Source organism: Homalodisca vitripennis, chromosome 2 (assembly GCF_021130785.1).
Source record: "Homalodisca vitripennis isolate AUS2020 chromosome 2, UT_GWSS_2.1, whole genome shotgun sequence".
Lineage (NCBI taxonomy): Eukaryota > Metazoa > Arthropoda > Insecta > Hemiptera > Cicadellidae > Homalodisca > Homalodisca vitripennis.
Window position 1 is genome coordinate 174,490,142 of NC_060208.1, and position 21,437 is coordinate 174,511,578.

Consider the following 21,437-nt stretch of genomic DNA (forward strand, 5'->3'; position numbering starts at 1 on the left):
AGTGTATGTTCCTCACTGAAAAATGAGGATCTTCTAAAAATATTGCATGGTGTACTGATTATTGTAGTTTGAACTGGTTTCTAATGTTTCCATTAAATGTTTTGAGATTTCTTTCATGTATTTCTTGAAAAGAATTTTTTTACTTGTCTTTAAGTAATGTTTCTGTCATTTGGGGACTGTTTTGAACATGAAAATAGTATTCTCTTGTATTTGAACAGGTTGATATTTTTATAACTTTTCCCTTGTTTCCTTGGGTCACTATGACGTTTAGGTAACTGCAGAAGAACACATGTTAGCTTATACAATGCAAATTGGCTATCGGCTTTTGGGTTATTATTTTGGCCCCAGAGCGCAGATATTTAGAATTGCTGTCATTGTTTTTAACCTTATACAGTTTGTATTAAATATAGCATAAATATTAATTTATGTTTATAATAAATTAATCAGTTTTAATACTCTCAGCACATTGTGGAGATTGATAGTAAGGATATTTACACCTGTTGGGTAGTACACACACCTTGGGGATAAAGTTTTAAAAACTGTCTGGTAGAAGTCTGGTGTAGAAATAACATATAAAAACAGTTTTAAAGAGTTTGCCTGATTGGAAAGTTACTTGAGATCTTTTTTATTTAAATAAAATTATTTGTTTTTGGTGTATTTAAATCAGAGTTTATCCAGCTCCTATATTATCAATAACTAGTCAAAGATCCAGGTTAATAAAAATAAGTGTGTTATATATTTGCATTATGAGTAATTGAATTTCCTCAAAAGTAGTAAAACTCAAACACTCCCAAGATGAGTAGGTGGTGGGGTTAGATGTAGTTGAATAACAGCTTAGCAGTAGTGTTGTAAGTGCACTGTCAGTTGCTCCAAGCCAGTGCCCCAAGTAAGTACCATATACCTAACAAAAGACAAAGAAATTAACATTTTATCTCGCATGAGTATTTGATTTGTTGAAATTAAAGAAAAACATTTTATTATATTTTGGGAATTTAACTAAAAATTTGTACACTGCCAGCTTGTGCTTCAAACAAGATTACATTAGGAAATCAATTTAGAAACTTGTTACAGTTATAGTGTATTGATAACTAATTGCTTAAATTTTTCTGCATAGTTAAAAATAAACAATATACAAAAGATCTGTGGCAAAAAAATTCTTGTACATTTCAAATATTTTAAAACTTCTAGACATACTATATAAATTTTATTTTGTATATTTCAATAATGTTGTACACAATGATGTGCAATACAAACAAATTTCCTCCTATTAAACTATTTTAAAAAATGTTGGAAACTAAGTTTAAAACTTACACATAATTTTGTTTAGCACTATAAATGATTGTACTTGAATAGTTTAAAAATACTTACATACGAAAATACACTTCAACACCTTTTACACTTCATACATTGGTAAAAAGTTATTTCTATATTTCTTATGCATTTGCTTCTTTAATTTCTGTTTTTAAAAATCAAGCGTTTTTATTTTAATTTTAATAACTGTTTCATCACACAACTGTAGGTATTATATTAAGTGTAACGAGTGTCAATGGAGAAATCCAGCACTTTAAGCATGTACATGTAATGTGTCACAGATTGGTCCTTTCAGTACTTCTCAAACAAATGTGAATTGTGCTTTATGGCTTTTTGGCATTAAACAGGTTAATTTTTCTTTAACAACTTCCAAAGTGTTTGTATAATTTAATCAACACAAATTTTGTATCATTTGCATCAGGATTTGAAACAAGAATTATTTCACCATTTATGTTTTCATAATAGGATTTTGAGGAACAAAATTGCCATTTCTAATTTGTAATTTTTGATGGTTATAATTAATATTTCCTTTAAAACTGAAGTGCCTAGATCTGGCAATTAGAAGTTTCTATAGTGGCAAAGCACTTTTTTTATTTTTTGCAAACTTTTTCTAAATTCCTAGTACAATATTTTTACACTCATTCTCTAGAGTATTTTTATTGTTGTATTCAGAACATTCCGAAGTTTATTTATATAACAATATACACGTCTCGTTAAACATTAGTTTTATGAGGTTGGACATTGCAAATGTAATATTTGTGAACAAAAACTTCCATTTTTGGCCTATAGAAAATGTGAGATAGCAAATAGTGTTGTTAAATATTGTTTTACATAACTTTACATTTTTTTAGAATAAAAAATATTTAGGATTAAAAAGACCAAAAATGAGGTAAATTTTAGATTTGTGAAACATTGTCTAATCATCTTAAAACCTGCACTGTTTTTATTATTAACTAAAACTAAAAAAATCATTGAGTTGGTTCAGTTCCTGTATCTCTAATAGATCACAATATGTAGAAATTACACACTTGACTAAAAAATTATTAAAACATGATGAGATAGCAAGCAACTTAGTTCGGAGTACCCCAAGACTCTATTCTGGACCCTATGCTATTCATATGCTATCAGAGAGGGATAAATATCTCACTGATATGTAATTTAAATAGCAAACTTTGTCTCTTTGCAGATGATTTGAATTCATTACTATCTACAAATTCTGATGAAGAGACCAAAATTTGTTCTTTTGTAGATCTGGAAAGTATTGGGTAATTTCTGAAAGGTAAAAATCTCATTCTGAACCCACAAAAAAGGAGTATGTTTTAAAACTAAGCAAAATACTAAATTAATGGAACCAATAATAACTTATGACTCACAAAGCACAGAGCAGAAAAATGTCAGATGGTTAAAAATAATAAATATGAATAATATTTTTAAACAATAAAATAGAGTGATTAGAATGATGTTAAACCTAAACAATGATGAATCAACAAAACTTCATTTTCGGAATTTAAAAATATTGACTGTTGTTGGTCAATATATATTTGAAACCATCCATCCTTACTTGCAAAAATGTATGTTCTCGATTTAAATACTATTGTACCCATTGTTTAAATACCCATACATACAATACCAGGAACAAGCATGTTATCACTCAGTTCATAGACTGAAGTTAAAAAACCTACTTACATGGGGAACAAGTTTTTAAAATTAATTCCAAACAATAACATGAAAATTACAACTAATAAAAATAAAAAAATCTATTGAAGGAATATTTAATTAACTTAGCAGTCTACTTTTGTTAAGAACATTCCTCCTTTACTTGAAGAATTTATTTCAATTTATGTAATGTCCTATCCATTTCTGTAATAAAAATAGTCTATGTATTTTAGAAACTTAAATTAGTGTATAATTATTTATACTCAACTATAGTTTCTATCCTTATAGAATATTTCAAAATGTGTTGAAAATTGATTTGTGAGTCATCATATATTATATCTGAAACTATTAATTTGTATACATTTGTAAACAAAAATTAATAAAGGTCTTTTGACTTGACTGTCTTTAGTTGGAACACTTTTTATGGAAAAAAGGGAAAGATCCTTAGGCTAAAATATTTTTGATATTTAAATGTTGTAAGTAAAACACGTGCATTACAAAATAAAGAGACACCTTAGATTTATTATTAATAAATGTTTGCTATTAATTATAAAAATGTACTAAAATGCATTCTAAAAAATTTTTTTATAAGTGTAAAAAATTATCAGAAACAGCTGGAATTGATGAGTCATGAAAGAAAAGAGCTGATTGTTACAGCAACACTTATGAAAACATTCAAAACTCAATATTACTATGTCAAATAAACAAAAGTAGTTTCATTGTAGAAGCTCCTTTCTTATTTGAATTTTTTAATTTTTAAACAAACACCCCAATAATACAAGTTGTATTTTTGTTGTTGCACAAAATAGTTACACCATTTTCAGACATGGTACTGAATCAATGGCATCTAGATTACAATAAAATAGATTGAATTCTTGATTTACAGTGTCAGGGTGAATAATTCTTGAATCGTGCAGACTGGCTGTTCCACAAGCCAGTTGTACAGTTATCTTCAAAGTGTTACTCCTTGTAGGTGTTAAGATTTTCTGGTAGTGACTTTTAGATTTTCCGTTCTACATATGATGGTTTTTGGGTGTATTTAGTAGTATGATGAGGAGGAAGTTGGTAGTCAGCAGCTCTTCTAGTGTTGGATGTCCTCACATCTTGGAAATTCCAGTTGATCAATATACACAACCACTGTATGAATATACAGAACTGTGACTAGCAGGCTTTTGAGAATATTGTAAGGCTGTCTACAGCTTTCCATTGGGGTGAAGTTGGCAACAGCTTTATGACTTTTTTTGAAGGACAAGTATTCTTTTGAGGTTGTGCTCGGAGGTTCACACTCAGGGCATGTCTGATGTGAAGTTCCACCAAGGTATGATACATTGTCTACTATGGCATGTGATGTGGCATACTTCTACCTTGTTTTATAATAAAAACAAATACTATAATTTGAAACTCTGGATCATTCTGAATTTATTGATATTTAAAATTAAGACTACATTAATTATCAGTACTAAAATGTTGTTAGAAAAATGTTGTGTTCAAACATTCATTGAATGAATAATTGCTGCCATTAAAGTGGTTTCTACCATTCATTTAATTAATCTTTACCAGATTTATGGTTGAATATGAAATTTAAAGTCTTATAAAAGTTTTACGTATTTACAACGTGACATGTCAATACTGTTGAGTGGATTGATTATGTGATATAGAGTGTATTATTTTGTAGTATAATTTACCACATAAATTGAATTTATATAATGTTTCCAAACTCTCCTTGAAGTACTGACTCATACATACTTGAGGAAATTCCACGAAAGGACTGCTTATTGTGATTCTTCACTAATTTTGACATTTCAGGTACCAAATAGTCTATGATCAGAGTTAGACAAGCTAACTAAGCTGTCATGAATATTTTCATAGCTGACTTTGAACTCTGATCCATTGTTAGCACCTGTGTTCAATTTGCCATTAGAATGAAGCATTTCAAAAATCTGATGAGGAATGTTTGCAGACTGCACCTCAGACATAGTTTTTGAATTTATAATCTTTTTATCGTAAAACGTCATGGAGAGGAGTTCACACAGGTTATATACATAGAGCCATGTTTGTACTTTTTCATGAAAGTTGCCTGAAGTTGACCAACACTAATGGTGAAATAAAATAAAGGGGTATAGACTAGATGCTAAATTAAAAATATTCCTAGTATGTTTTAAAGAGTGGGAATAAAAGTTACTGAAAAAAAGAAATAGTCTTGAAATAACTAGACCACGTGTTCTTGTAAGGTGAATGTAACGTATTAACTCATGGATGATACATACATTATACATACACTTGTGTCAACAGCCTACTGAATTTATTTGTTTTATGTAAGATTTATGATAATGATATTTGATTATTGCTCCCACATTGTTTGTGGTGACATTGGTTTTCATCAGTGTTGTAACTTTCTACAGAGATACACGTGTCTAATAACATACTGTATGATAATGCTGACATTGTGGATTACATGAGTTCAAATGTTCCAGTTTTTTGCTTTCAATGTATGAGGACGACATTTGTCTAAAATTATAATTTAATTAGTTATTTTAATTAACTTTAATTTTGACTACTGTTGTTATCTTAGGACTTTTTGCAATTAATACAATAATTTCTATTTAGCCATCAGGTTCAATACACTCAGGAATTTCACATTGACTGTCTAACTACTAAACCAGTATATTATTTTGAATAGAAGGGTATTATAATTAATTTACTCCACTAACTTCAAATGATCATGTTTAAGCTCACATTACTCAAATTAGAGTTGATGATATTCAATGAAAGTCTTTCCAAATTTTAAATTAAATACATTATGACAATCACTTTATAGATAACAATTTTAATTTAACTAATTTAGCAGAATAAGCTTTGAAATTAATTGATATTAAGGCACTGTAACTAAACACAATTTCTCTTACATTGGCAAGAAGACTATCGTTACTTACCTTTTCATGTTGTTATATCTCAGGAGTGGCTCCTTTTGGAATGTTTCCCACAAAATCAAGATGTCAGCTATCCAGTCTTGCTCTGTAGTGGACAATGGAATCTAGGTTGTTGAATCTAGACCAGTTTATTCAGGCTCTTAAAATAACTTCCCAAAGTTTTGTTTTCGTTATCAGAAAGGGGAACATAAGGTGACAAATCAGGACTGTATATTGGTGTAGGTAAGCAATTGAAGCTCATAACAAGGAATAAAATCTAAAATTTGATGCGTTGTGTGGGATGATGTGTTGTTGTGATAAGTGGATTTCACATTAAACCTGGAGCAGGCCGCAGGGTACAAGAACAGGAGCTCAAAGCGAATTCTACCCTGCCGTCTATGTGTGACTGAACTAACTAAAGGAGGAGTCATATCCAGTGTAATTCATGGTTTTGTGAAAGAGATGGAAAATCTATGTCTGGCCGATATGTTGAACTTTGTGGGCTAGAAATTGCTCCCCATGCAGCATGGACCCACTGTTGCATCCACAGGCAGAGCCTAGCATCCAGAAAGTTGCCAAACTCATTAAAAGAAGTACTTAATGAACCCGTAAAAGTTATAAACTTTGTAAAATCAAACTCAATAGACTTTAGATTATTGATTACAGTCATTAACAGTTCTTTGCGACGAAATGAGTAATGTTCACTCCACACTGATTCAGGTGCCTATCTCGTGGAAAATTCCTCATATAATTACTTGACCCGAGACATGAATTACCCTTTTTTCTAAACACACCTTTCATATGGCTTCAAAGTTTTATGACAGTGACTAGCTTGAAAAGCTGGCTTACATGGCATAAAAATGTTTACATGTGTGTGTGTGTGTGTGTGTGTGTGTGTGTGTGTGTGTGTGTGTGCGCGTGCGTGCGTGTTTGTATATATATATATATATATATAAAGGGTGATTCAAAAAGAGCGCCGGTTTTGATATATCAAATTAAGAGATTTATTTTAATGAAAATCTGAAATCAAATACATAAATATGTTCATATAACCTTCCGATTTCATTCATGATAATTAATATCATGCATGTGTCCTCCTCTGCTACGCTGGCACGCAACAACTCTGTCCATGAAATTAGCCATGACTGCACGACAAGTTTCCACTTCAATTTGGGCGACAACCCGTCGAATTTCTTCCTTCAACTCATTGATGGTTCGGGGTTTATTGGCATAAACTAATGACTTTAGATAACCCCAAAGATGAAAGTCACAAGGTGTTAAGTCACACGACCTTGGTGGCCATTGATGGTTGGAATTACGAGAAATGACGCGATCCTGAAAGCGGTCACGGAGCAACACAATTGTTTCACGGGCACCATTCTGCTGAAACCACAACTGGTCAATGTCTATGTTATCCAAATGAGGCCACAAAAACTCCCTAATCATCGTACGGTATCGGTCTCCATTCACTGTCACAGCTTGCCCTTCCTGATCTTCAAAAAAATAAGGGCCGATGACGCCGCCCGACCAAAAGCCGCACCAAACTGTCACTCGTTGTGGATACATTTCCCTTTCGTTAATCATGCGAGGGTTTTCTGAACCCCAGATACGGCAGTTCTGTTTATTAACAAATCCATTGAATTGGAAGTGCGCTTCATCACTGAAAATTATTTTCATTGCGAAGTTTTCTTCTTCCTGCGAATTTTTCAATACCCAATCAACAAACTGTCGTCTCTTCTGGTGATCTGCCACTTTCAATTGTTGCGTCAGCTGAATTTTATAGGGGTGATATTTGAGATCGTACCGAAGAATTCTCCGTACAGAAGAACATCTTAAACCCAATTGTTGAGAACAGCGATGTATTGATTTCGCTGGGCTAACAGCCACACTGTCACGAACCACCTCAATGTTCTGTTCAGTTCGGGCACAACGACGACGTCCAGAACTTTTGAGGTCGACTGTTGAACCCGTTTCTTGAAACTTTTTCATGAGTCTGCGAACTGTTGATTCATTCGGTGCTTCATTACGTCCTAGAGTACCGGGAAGTCGCCTAACAGTAGCCGCATAACTCTCTCCACTCTGATAAAACGTTTTCACTATTAACACTCGTTGCGCACAAGTAAACTTCTCCATGGTTAGACACAGAATGCACTAATGAGAGAAATATCAGCTGCGTCAATAATCGGAATGTACTCAGAAATAGAATCAAGGTCAAACTTTGTTGCCAACCGATAAAATAAAATTTACCGGTCTTTTCAAAACCGGCGCTCTTTTTGAATCACCCATTATATATATATATATATATATATATATATATATATATATATATATATATATATTTGTCCCGGCAAAGTAAGTACTTTCGTGATTCAATATGTATTGAAATTAAATTAAATAGGTTAATCTAAATATATTGAAACATACAAACCATATTTATATATATTTTTGTAATAAATCTTGTGGTTCTATAAGAAATAAGATTGCATTAATGTATTATTAAAAAATTTTGTGTTTATGCTCTTATGAATGTTACAACCAATTGTTTATTTCAGGACTCATAAGTGTAACATATTAGGTCAATGCATTTAAATTTATCCTGATATTTAAAATTAGCTAGGATCAAATTATTATAATTTGTAGTGCAATGTATATGGACATAACTTATATTCCTTGAATAATAAATTATGTTTAATACGTAGTAAAACATTTACAATGAAAAGATATGACCGTGTTAAAATATGTAACTCCAAAAAAAGGATCTTCAACAGTCTTAATTGGACACATTTGCAATTGTTCTAACAGCTCTTTTGTGCAAGTTATGTATTACTACATAAAGTTATTCCATACATTACATAACTATAATGAATGTAGACACAGTATGTTCATAACAAATTAATTGAGGTAGTATCATATGAAGATCTACTTAAAAAAGGCCTATAGACATCTTAGAGGCTGTATGATAATCTATCCTTTATGATAATGCTACTTGAGGTCTGACTGAATAAAAATTCCATGAAACTTTAAAATTGAGTTTAGGTTATCATTAGGTCCGTGATAAACTGAGTAGCAGACCTTGAACTTAACTGCCATTAACACACAATGTATTAGTTGCACACCAATTGTTTATTATAGACGTCTTAGAGCTGATTGTATCCTTACTGTCTGAAGATGTTTTGTACTAGTTTTTAGAATGTAATAAAATAAAGACATTTTTTTATTTTAGAGAACTGATTAAAATTGTTTTTAAACTAAATTATTTGAATACCAGTGGATGGTATATTGTTCAATCATGTTCTTTTCAAAGTCGAAATAAGCAGATTTGTATGAACATTTATGTTACTTAATTGTGGAAACTTTGTTTAAATGTATTTTAGTCTGTTTTTATCCCCGTGGGACCATAAAACAGAAACTAACAAGTGTGTTTATTATGAAATAGGAGATTTCCGTGTTTTTGTAAATATTGCGAATAGTGTATTTTTTCTTTAAATTATTATGTTGTGAATGCTGTGTTTAGTCATGCGTTTAGTGTGTTTATCTCATGATTTCCTTGTCATGAAACTGTGAGTATTTATTTCTAATTTCTGTGTTTTTAATCTATATATATAAAAATGAATGTTTGTATGTTTGTCCTTTATGGAATCGTGAACTATTGGACCGATCATGATGAAAATTTGTACGTATATGTATTTTTCCACGGAGAAGGTTTATAAGCTATGCCCATCCCTTTCCCGATTCAGGATTCCGCCCCACTGGTTACAGAAATACCCATAAGAAATGCATTGCAGCAAACATATGTTAACGTCTTTTCAAATTTTTAATCAGCTGTTCTTTGTAAACATATATTACACTTATAGTTTTAAAGCATAGAGTAAGCTTAAGAGAAACGACAAATTTTGTTTAAACTGTTTTTGCAATCACTGTTAAACATAGACTTTACTATCCAGATAATACAATTCAAATTTGACGTAAAAATTCACCTTTAACTGCAATATTTATTTAATATAAACCATGCTCATGCTTGATCAGAAGAGTAATGCAGATATCATAATTACTATCTTACGTTGGCTACAAATATAAAGAATGTTATAAAATCAACCTTAGTTGTTTTTTTTGACAGAAGTATGGTTCTCAAAACTCCGTGTGTACATATTCTCTCGATCGAGACAACAAAGCAAGCTCAATCGTGGCATCGGAGATATAACTAATTTAATCTAAAATTTATTATAGTAAAAAAAAAAATTTACTAAGTAATATAAGGACTTCGGTTCTTAAGATTTGCGTGCGAAGCCGTGGGTAACAGCTAGATAGAGGCAGGAATATGGTACATACCTTCATAATACGCCCAAGAGGCTCACGATGGAACGACTATCAATTATCTCAGCAATGTTTAGAATGTGATAGAAAAAGAATAAGTGAATATAAGTGTACTGTTTTCAACGGGAAATTGCGTGCGAAGCCGCGGGCAACTTTTGCAAAAAAATTATTGAAATGCGCAGCAAAGCGCGCCGGGCCCGCTAGTTTCTTCATAAAAATGAATATTTTTATCATGCAAAATAACTTATTTTCTTTACACAGACAGACCTTGTTAATCCGAACCCTCAGTAATCTGAATGCCATATTATTCTGAATGATTTTCAGGTACAATCAGTCAGTATTTTTAGAATTTCATGTTAACCTGAAAGCATTCATGAGTCACTGGGCTCGCTACAATTTAATTTACCATATTTCTGACGTTTTACCTGTATTCCCTTATTAATAATGTCCCAAACATTTTAATAAATTAACTTCTCAATGAAATAAACATTCCGATTGAAATGGCTCACCTGTAGTTTTTTATTTTCATCCAATTTTATTAAATATGATGTAACTATTACTTCATCAAATGTAGTTATTTTTTTCCATTGTAAAAATTTTATCTAAATGGTTTAATAATAGGTTTAGATTACTGTAATATAAGTGTATGTATATACAATTTAAAGGAAAAGCTTTGGGATGGTACATGTAGAGTAAATGGTGTTCAAATACTATATCATACTAGTTTTTTCCAAACAGTTGTTTGATATCTCCAGTTAGCACTCAGTACAACATGTTGATTAAACATTGCTGAAGATCGCCCTACGTTGACTGCATCAATTTGTCGCGAGATCTGCCCGTCGTAGTTGTGTCAATTTGCTGTGTCGGTTTTTTAGTGTTGTTGACGCCCCATGTAGTTGTGCGCCTTTTTGTTACCAGTCCCACGTTGCTGTACCATTTTGCTCCGGATGGTGTTGGTCGCCATCTTGCTCAAAATCTGCCCAAAGCTAGCTGCGTTCCCTTGGTACTGCTTGAAACTCTGCCACCTTGCTTTGATAATTTAAGAGTCTAACATAATATCCCATCCTTCATTAAAATTTCAATACACCATATTACAGTTTCCTATTAATTTCACCACTACTATCTCAGGAGAATCCACACAACCTCCTTGCTTCAAGTCTGGAAAGAGAAGACGGAATCTCCGTATAAAACTACACATACCGACTCAAAACAATACTCATCCCCTCTCCCGTTCAAATCAGCGTCTTCACGACTAAATATAATTTGATTCTTTTCTTATAATTGTCGAAATTTATCACGTTTACTATAATTAATCAATTTAAGTCTTTCTATTTTTGTTTATTATTTTTTCAAAGCTTTTTATTTAAATTTTTAGCAACATGTGCTTTATGACGTCATCAATATACAAGTCATTTATCCCACAATTGGCTTTTCTGCGTAATTCTATTTAGTACTTTTGTAAAACACGAATTTTGGTTATGTTTACTTCATTTTAATTAATCAAATCTTTTCCCGTATAAAGTTTAATATATTTCTTCGTTATTAATTAAATAAATCTCAATTCCGACAACATGTGATTCACTGACGTCACAGTCTGCCGATTCACTGACGTCACAGTCTGCCAATTCCCCGCGAATATTCAAATGTCGTAATTTGACCTGTTACAACATTGGTGGAACCTGTGATAAAACAGTGAGGTACTGTTGTATTTCCATTGTAAGCTTTTATTCAATCGTTAGATGCTAAAAAAATAATGCTGAATATGCGGCATCAAATCACTTAAAATCTATTTTACTATTCTGCTGTTAAAAGTAGTTTTTTTTAAAATTTTTGTAACTACATGAAGTCCACACTGGAGAGAATGAACAGAAGCGATATCACTGCATGGGAGCCAATAGCACAAACATGTCATATCCATCTAACAAAGGCTAAGCAATGCTGAGGTACTCAATGTCGGCATTTCTTGTAATATCGCAGCGCACATCATCTGAAACAGAGAACAGGAAGGATGGGGAGGGGTAAAATGGCAGCCATCTTCGGCCTCATGTTTTTGTTCTTGACCTCAATGTTATGGTGTGAGGTTTAGGACAAAAAACAGGAATGAAATCAGATAGTATTAATTTCCCTTTGTGATTCCTTTTCTTCAATGAAAGTTTTCAAAATAGCAAGTTCAAGGTTTGTATATGTTGTAATTTTATTTGTACCAAGAATCAATACTATATGATCAACTGTCTTTGATTGTACAAATAATAAATGTATTTTATATTGCTTTATATTTAGCCTAGTTAATTCCATCATGTTAATTTTTGTCCATTCAAGAGTATTAAGTCAGGATTCAATTCACTTATTGTAATTTCCAAGCATTCCAGTGTTGAAGGCAAGTACTTAATGTTTTGATGATACATTTGTACAGAGTTACTTGCATTCTTATGATTTTTATTTAATGATTCAGTTTGTTTTCGAATTTTATTATGTTTACTAATATATTACAAGTAAAACTTAGTAGCTAAGCAAAACTCATCTACTAAGTTACAAGATTAGTGGGCACTAGAATACATTTTTTGCAGTATGTGATGGTTGTTTCAACTGAGTACTGGAGGTGAGGGTTAAATCAGTGATCACAAAGCAGTCTTCTTGAGCATACATCATCCCTAGGATTCCAAGAAAGGCTCACTCTGTTGAACTAACTCTTCAGGACCCTGAAAAGAAGCCCTAATTTTTTGACATTCTTTTGAAACTGAGTACTGGAGCTTACTCAGGATAATGATAATCAATTCCTCACAATCTGCTTTGTCTTTTCATTGTATGCAACAATGGTAACATTTTACTTCTGTTAATATCTGCAATTTACATATTTTAGAAACTGAAGTGTTCAATTGATATTTTATCTCGAATGCACTCCATTGGGGACTATATGAGAGATTTGTATTTCTTTTTTAAGTGTTTGTAAGGGTATCAAACGAAGAATTGTAGTCAAATATTGTTGGTTTCTGATTGAACTGGGGTTTGGTATCCAAGCTATACATGCCGGCTCCCTCCTTTACTACCTGAAAAGCTAAATGTGAATTCGAGCAGTCTGTAAATAGTGGATTGCGAAGTTGATCACAAAATGCAATAGGTACCCCAGCGTTTATTTGCTTTTCTGTACCAAAATCAGCAGAAATACAGTGTGAAATAGGTACATTTTTATCATAACTATATTCTGTAATCGTGTCAATCATATCAGTGCTGTGCTAGTTGGGTTTTGCGGATTCTATGAGGGATTCTTTGATGCAACTCGTGATTTTTCTCACATCAGACTGGATACCAGGTGTCCACAAATCATCAGATATTAAATCCGCATTGGTTTCCTCTTCCAACTTGTAGTTGTTGGAAAGAATGGTACCAATTTTCATCAGACCAAGCTTCTTTTTTTCTTTGTAATTCAGATGTAAATTGTGGTGGGTGAAACAATTCTTTTAAAAGTATCCAAATCAATGAGATGAACTTGATTCAACTTCACCACAATTTCTCTTGCTTGTATATAATTATTAAACATTGCGAAGTCATCATGTAATGGCCTGTTCTAAAATACACCAAAGCGGGGAGATATTTTAGTAATAAATATTGGTAATAAATATCGATATACAGGGTGATTCAAAACTAAACGGCAATCTCTCGAGAGCTTATTCTATAGCTAAAAACAAGTAAAAAAGTTCATATAACCATATGCCCGGAAACGCTTCGTTAGCGAGTTACGCCTAGCGAAAGATTTCGCCCGGATTTCAGAACCCTTGGTGAAGTCAGGCTGTATAAAAATGGTAAAGGTAGTTACAAAGATACAAATACGATTGTTTTTTATGTTTTTATATCTGACAAATTTATTAAAATTCGTCCCAGAGCTGTAAATGCAATACTTTCAGAGATATCTTACGTAAAACACAAGAATTGGTGCAAAGAAATAACACATTTTTGTGTTTAACGTAAGATTACTTCCATAAATATTAAATAAAGGTCATTTTTTTCTTAAACAGATTTGTAGAACATTTAATTCTGAAAAGATTCATGTGAATTACTTAGGAAAAAAAATTAATAATAGGTATTGAAATTTAGCTTTATTTAAAAATAAAACAGACGCACAAAAATGCATATTCTTATCTGCATAAAATATTAACTAATGTTTAGGTTGTGAGTAACAGCTGATCATTTATTCAACACTTTTTATCGTCATATTTTCTTTGCAAAGGTTGGCAATATCAGCTGATCAACAATTAAGTTCATGAAGTAATATTTGAATAACCTTTATGGAGGTTTTTGTATTGTGGCGTGTGAAGATTGTATTTTGTGAGATCCTGTGATTATTTGGAAATATTTTATACAAGTGTATAAAATATTTTATTAAATATTTATTTTTAAAATATTTTATTAAATATTTTTATAAAAGTGTATGTAATTATCTTAGTAAATAATGGCAGATAATGTAAATGGTATGTATTCGTTTGAAGAGTATACGGACATGATACTGATTTACGGCAAAGTTAACAAGAATGGTTTAGCTGCAGTTCAGGAATATCGTGATACTTTTCCACATCGAAGAACACCTGATCGCAAAACATTTGAAGCTGTGGAGAGACGACTTAGAGAAACTGGTAGCTTTAAACCGAAGCGAATAGATACTGGTCGTCAACGTAGCGCAATGAACTATAATAATGAACAAGCAATAATAAATGCTGTAGAATTATCACCAACCACAAGCACCAGACGATTATCACGTCAGTTAAATATTTGCCAGTCAAGCGTATGGCGGACACTTCATGAAGCACAGTTGTATCCATTCCATATAACACGTGTTCAAGACTTATTACCGCAAGATCTTAATAAACGGAAGATGTTCTGCCGCTGGTTAAGAAGAAATTGTTTACGACATCAGTATTTTCTTCGGCGTATTCTCGTTACTGATGAATCCTGTTTTACTAGAAATGGAATTGTAAATTTTCGTAATACCCATACTTGGGCGTAAGACAACCCACATGAAACTGCGACGAGGCATTTTCAACATACATTTTCAGTCAATGTATGGCTTGGTGTTCTGGGTGATAATTTGATTGGTCCATTTTTCCTCCCTAATCGACTTAATGGAGTAGCGTACTTAAATTTTTTAAGAACAAACCTGCCTACCCTCTTGGAAGATATTCCTGTTCAAAACAGAATAAATGCATGGTTTATGCACGACGGAGCACCTCCACATTTTTCTAATGATGTGAAAAACTATTTAAATGATACATACGGTAGACAATGGATTGGTCGAAATGGACCAGTAAAATGGCCACCACGTTCTCCTGACCTCACGCCAGCAGTCTTTTTCTTATGGGGTTGGATGAAGTCAATTGTTTATTCAAAACGGATTAACACCATAGAGGAGTTACGTAATCGCATTACAGAGGCGGCAGAAACTATCAAGAATGCTCCAAACGTTATGAAACGCGCTAGAAAAGAGTGGATTCGTCGTGCGAAAACGTGCATTGCTAACAACGGAGGACACTTTGAGCAACTATTATAGGTGATTATTACAGTTTTATAAAGGTAAATACATTTTATGTTAATGTTCAGTCTAGAATAAATGATCAGCTGTTACTCACAACCTAAACATTAGTTAATATTTTATGCAGATAAGAATATGCATTTTTGTGCGTCTGTTTTATTTTTAAATAAAGCTAAATTTCAATACCTATTATTAATTTTTTTTCCTAAAGATTTCGCCCGGATTTCAGAACCCTTGGTGAAGTCAGGCCGTATAAAAATGGTAAAGGTAGTTACAAAGATACAAATACGATTGTTTTTTATGTTTTTATATCTGACAAATTTATTAAAATTCGTCCCAGAGCTGTAAATGCAATACTTTCAGAGATATAATTACTTAGGATTACTCACAACCTAAACATTAGTTAATATTTTATGCAGATAAGAATATGCATTTTTGTGCGTCTGTTTTATTTTTAAATAAAGCTAAATTTCAATACCTATTATTAATTTTTTTCCTAAGTAATTCACATGAATCTTTTCAGAATTAAATGTTCTACAAATCTGTTTAAGAAAAAAATGACCTTTATTTAACATTTATGGAAGTAATCTTACGTTAAACACAAAAATGTGTTATTTCTTTGCACCAATTCTTGTGTTTTACGTAAGATATCTATGAAAGTATTGCATTTACAGCTCTGGGACGAATTTTAATAAATTTGTCAGATATAAAAACATAAAAAACAATCGTATTTGTATCTTTGTAACTACCTTTACCATTTTTATACGGCCTGACTTCACCAAGGGTTCTGAAATCCGGGTGAAATCTTTCGCTAGGCGTAACTCGCTAACGAAGCGTTTCCGGGCATATGGTTATATGAACTTTTTTACTTGTTTTTAGCTATAGAATAAGCTCCCGAGAGATTGCCGTTTAGTTTTGAATCACCCTGTATTTTAAAATTTTTAGTTTATTTTCCATTTTTTTGTAAATGATGCTAGGAGATCTAATCATATCATTTGTTCCCACTAACAATATAAGGAGGTGATGAAGGGATTTTGTAGCCTGATATTCTAAGGGTTCCTGCACCAGGTGTAGGAATAGTACATGGAATAGTAGTCATTCATATTAATTCTACCTTTGCTGAATTTACCAATAATCTCATGAAGCCCTTTTCCTTGGCTGTCAGCATAATGTTCTACTTTCATTTCTTACTTAACCCTCCAGCTGGTATGAAACGAATATTCGTCGCCAAAGTAGACATGTACAGTTATTGAAATTTTAGGCAATTAAGGTCATATAAATGATTTTTATTTGATATATTCTAGAAGAGCATTAACTATAGTACCTATTTACTGTTCTTAATTCGATTATTGTCTTCTTTGTTTACCATAAAACATCGTTCTGTATGGACAGCTGACGTGAACGTAGTACGGGTCAACCACATTGTTGTGAAACTGTAAACAAGTACCGGGTTTTTTGTTTGAGGTTACGAATCCAATAGTATTTGTGGAAATTGTATTTTATAGTGTTTTAGTGTTGTTAACACAGTATGGGTGAAAACTTTAGAGACCGATCAAATGATCTCGCAGGGCGGGATCTAGTGACGCTGAGTGAAAAATGAAACTTTGTATATATTGTACATATGTAAATAAGGTAAGATTAAAATTTATTATTTTATTTTATTTTGTTTTATCTGTCATACTTATATAAGTATAAATGCAATCATGAGATTATGTTTACCCACAAACAATAATATTTATTTAGAAATCTACGCATTTTTGAAAATAAGTAAATACGTGTGTTTTTTCATACAAAGCCCTGTAACACACACATTTTGAGGTAAAAGTTACAACAATTATATATTTTTGGAATCAGGACAAAATTTTGAATAGGTTATACATTTACAGTTTTTATGTAAAGCTTATTGCTAAGCAGTTACACAACGGAAGATTTACAAAAATAATGTCCAAAAAACATTTTTCTTACATTTTGTAAAAAAAAAAATAAAAATATGTTTCCATGGAAACAATAAGATATTGTTATTATAATGCTCTCCATATAGTTGTTAATACATTTACGTATAATAGTTTATATTTGGACTAACAGTTATGAAATGTGATACATTATAAGAAACGTCTGTGAGGCTGTTAAAATAGAGCCGCCAGTACAGAGTGACACCATTGCCAGTTCTAGGGTTAATTGCTTTTTAAAATTAGTTTCTTGAAGTTTCGCTATTGTAATTTTCCATTTTATGCTTTGATTGAAACGTTTTTATTTGCTTTGGGCTAGTGTTAAAATTTAGTTTATAATTTAATTTTAGCTTACTAATTAAGGACTTCTTCAAGTTCATACGTTAAGAACAACATTTTGAGACAGTATAAATATTTTCAATTTGCGTTCTTTCAATATATTTAACATTGGATAATTCTGTATTCAATATATCCAAAATAATTCTTTCCACAAAAATACAGAGTGAATGGAGCAATCATAGCTATTTATTAGCTGGACTATGTATGTATATATATATATATATATATATATATATATATATATATATATATATATATATATATATATATATATATATATATATATATTTCTTGTGTTCGTGTGTATGTGACTGAACTCCTCCTAAACAACTGGACCGATTTTGATGAAATTTTGTGTGTGTTTTCAATGGAATTCAAGAATGGTTTAAATTCACAATTTGGTCCACTGGAATATGTTTTTTTATTAAGTTTCAATTTATAAGTAGTTGTTGATTTTAGAATGTTTTACCTTCGATCCGGCAGAATGCGCTGCGACAGTAATACAAAATGAACTGATACTTAACAGAAGTTTATCAAAGAGGCAGAAATATTTGTTTACATTAAAAATTTAGAAAATTATTATTGTAAAGTGCTTGATTAGTAGTGTAGTGCAGATTCCATAGACGAAGTTATTACCTAATTTTAAATTTAGATTGCACCAATGGTCGATAAACTACCTAATGCAATGAAAATACTATTGAACGCTGTTATAAAAACAACCTCATTGTACAAAGCCGTGAAAGTTTGTACATAAGGTAATTGAATTTGGTTAGATCAAAGGTAAATGAAAAGAGCCGAAAGAAGACACTTTATGATCGAAACTGGTTTTCAATGATATATTTTCTTGATCGGAGCACAAGGCAAACTCCACAATAATACTGGAAATATCTTAGACAGAAAATTAATTTTAACAAACCGAATTTGATTCTTTATAACCAAATTAGTTTATCAACATTCATCTATATAAAGTAATTTTACTGAATAACTTATCAACACCTAGCAAAAACCACGAAAGACAGATGCAGAAAATATGGTTCATACCTTCATAATGCGCCCAAGAGGTTCACAAAGGAACGACTATCAATTATCTCAGGAGTGTTTAAGAATGTGACAGAAAAAGAATACGTAAATATAGTGTACTGTTTTTCAACAGGAAATTGCGTGCGAAGGCGCAGGAAACTGCTAGTATTAGTAAGTATTTGTGAATCTGTTGTACACTAGTGTGAACCACTGATGTCAACATTGTAGTTATTCGTTGGGTTATAATAGTAGTAGGTATTTGTGATTTTGTTGTACACTAGTGTGGACCTCTGGTAGTTGTCAACATTGAGCATCATTAATTGGCACAATTAGATAGTCACGATCATTTAAATTTAAGTTTTCCAAAAAGTAATCATACTCATTTAGAACTCTTAACAGCTTGACCAATGAAAGGATTTAATGTAGCAAATGGGTCAAAGTTGATCTTTACTCCTCCATCATATTAAGAAGGGACTAATACAAAATGTTTCAACAGATCTTCCAAGTGGTCAAATAAACATCTCTTAAAGCTTTTGTTTTTATTTTCATGGTTACAGAAGCTAATATGGTGTACAGATATAGTTAACTTTAATTATTTTATACTGTATGTATAAATTCATTGAGCTTAAAGATAAACAAATAAAATATCATGAAACCTAGATATTCCTTAACTGCCAGAAAATATTCCACAAAATACATTGGCATGTCAATACTATGTTACAACTTTTGTAATACAATGAACATTCTAAAAGTCTTGCTTCGTCCACACTGTTGAGATGTACTCTTCCACTGAATAAAATGATCTTTTACATAGAAAATAATTTAGTTTAGCTTTGAATTCCATATCACTTAGCATCCTTATATCTAATGGTAACTTATTGTATAGTCTAATAGCCATCATCATTGGGCTTTTGTCGGTTTTAGCTAGTCTAGTTTGAGGTAAGTTGATATTGTTACGACTTCTTGTTTCATAATTGTGAACATTTTTCCTTAGGTTTACTTTATCTATATTAGCTTGGAGGTAAAGTAGACATTGTTGTATATGTAAAGAGAATAATTTCAAAATTTTAAAACGTTTAAAAAGTTCTCTGCAACTATGATATTTATTGACTCCTGCCAATATTCTGACAACTTTTTTTTGGATGATGAATACTTCATTTGCATAAGGAGAAGAGCCCCAACAAATCAAACCATAATTTAAGTGACAGTGAAAAAGTCCGAAATAAGATTGTATAAGAGCCTCCTCAAGTTCACCACATAAACGTTTATTAACCATATTACTTACAAATATTTTATTATTTTGATAACTTGAAATGACTTATTGTGTTCTGATTGCAGTGTGAAGATATAAATAAAGAAATGGCTTTTGAATTCGCTCACAGGAGCTCTAGTGGTAGAGCAATAAAAACAGAGCCTTTAGTTTCTACCACAGCTAATAACGAGCTAACTGCAAAGGTAGCATCAATGGATCATCTCATATTAGAACGTAAGATATTTCAAAGACACCAAATAACTAGTGGCGTAATAGATCTTACAGAAGACACAGATACAGATATAGAGCTATCAGATGATACAATCGCTGGGAAGAAAGTGCCTGAAATAATTTATTTGGCAGTTGATAATCAGTGTACCATAGGTGAGTGCAATTAATAATCCAAGGACTACAGTTAACAATAAGAACAGGGACCAAGGGTCAATGGCGTTTGTGCTGAAAAAATGAAGGGAAATATGTTTAAACTTATACAAGTGTGATAATGAGGGCAAGGTTATGAAGTTACATTTTATATCATAAATATAAGAAAAATAACATAAAAAAAGGATGTAACTTTTCTTTAGGCAAATGTTGATCTACATCAGCCGATCAACATTTCAGTTTGTAAGAACTAACGTACTTAATTAGTTGTCATATAGTCAGATTTTTAGTATTCTACTTTTGTGTCTATTTGAAATTCTTGCTGGAACATTGCTTAACCAAATGTTAGATATCTTGACAAAAATTTTGATTGAAATAAAAACACGTGTCTTCCAGTGTTTTAAAAAGGATGTTTTTTATTTTTACATAAAATTGAGAAAATTTTATGGTTATTTTAAGTTGTCATTTTGGAGAAAAGGGTTGTTATTATTTAATGATAGGTACTTGTAACTATATAATTATGTTCAATAGGAACTAATTCTAATTCATTGTCAGAATAAATATAAAATTTGATAGTACTTTTAAATAAAATTGATACTCTTCTTTATACTGATTTAAGCAATTGAAGTGGGTACAAACTTGCTAATGGATATAAACTTGCTAATGGATATAGTTATAGTCATTTTGCCAGTAAAGATAACTTCTGATATATCATAATAATATGTTGATGTTAAATTTAACCAAAGTAGAATATAATATTTAATTTTAATTGCTGTTATTTTAAA

The 21,437-nt window shown here is 31.5% G+C and overlaps 1 protein-coding gene across 3 annotated transcripts in view; it reads left to right on the top strand.

Annotated features, from left to right (window-relative positions):
- Positions 1-21,437, top strand: part of LOC124355060 — an 88,285-nt gene that overhangs the window by 19,605 nt on the left and 47,243 nt on the right. For 2 of the 3 annotated variants that reach the window (XM_046805971.1, XM_046805972.1), the window contains exon 2: positions 20,358-20,655. In XM_046805971.1, the coding sequence (XP_046661927.1) occupies positions 20,358-20,655 (298 nt within the window). The remainder of the gene's footprint in view (positions 1-20,357; positions 20,656-21,437) is intronic. The other variant, XM_046805973.1, reaches the window with a different exon arrangement.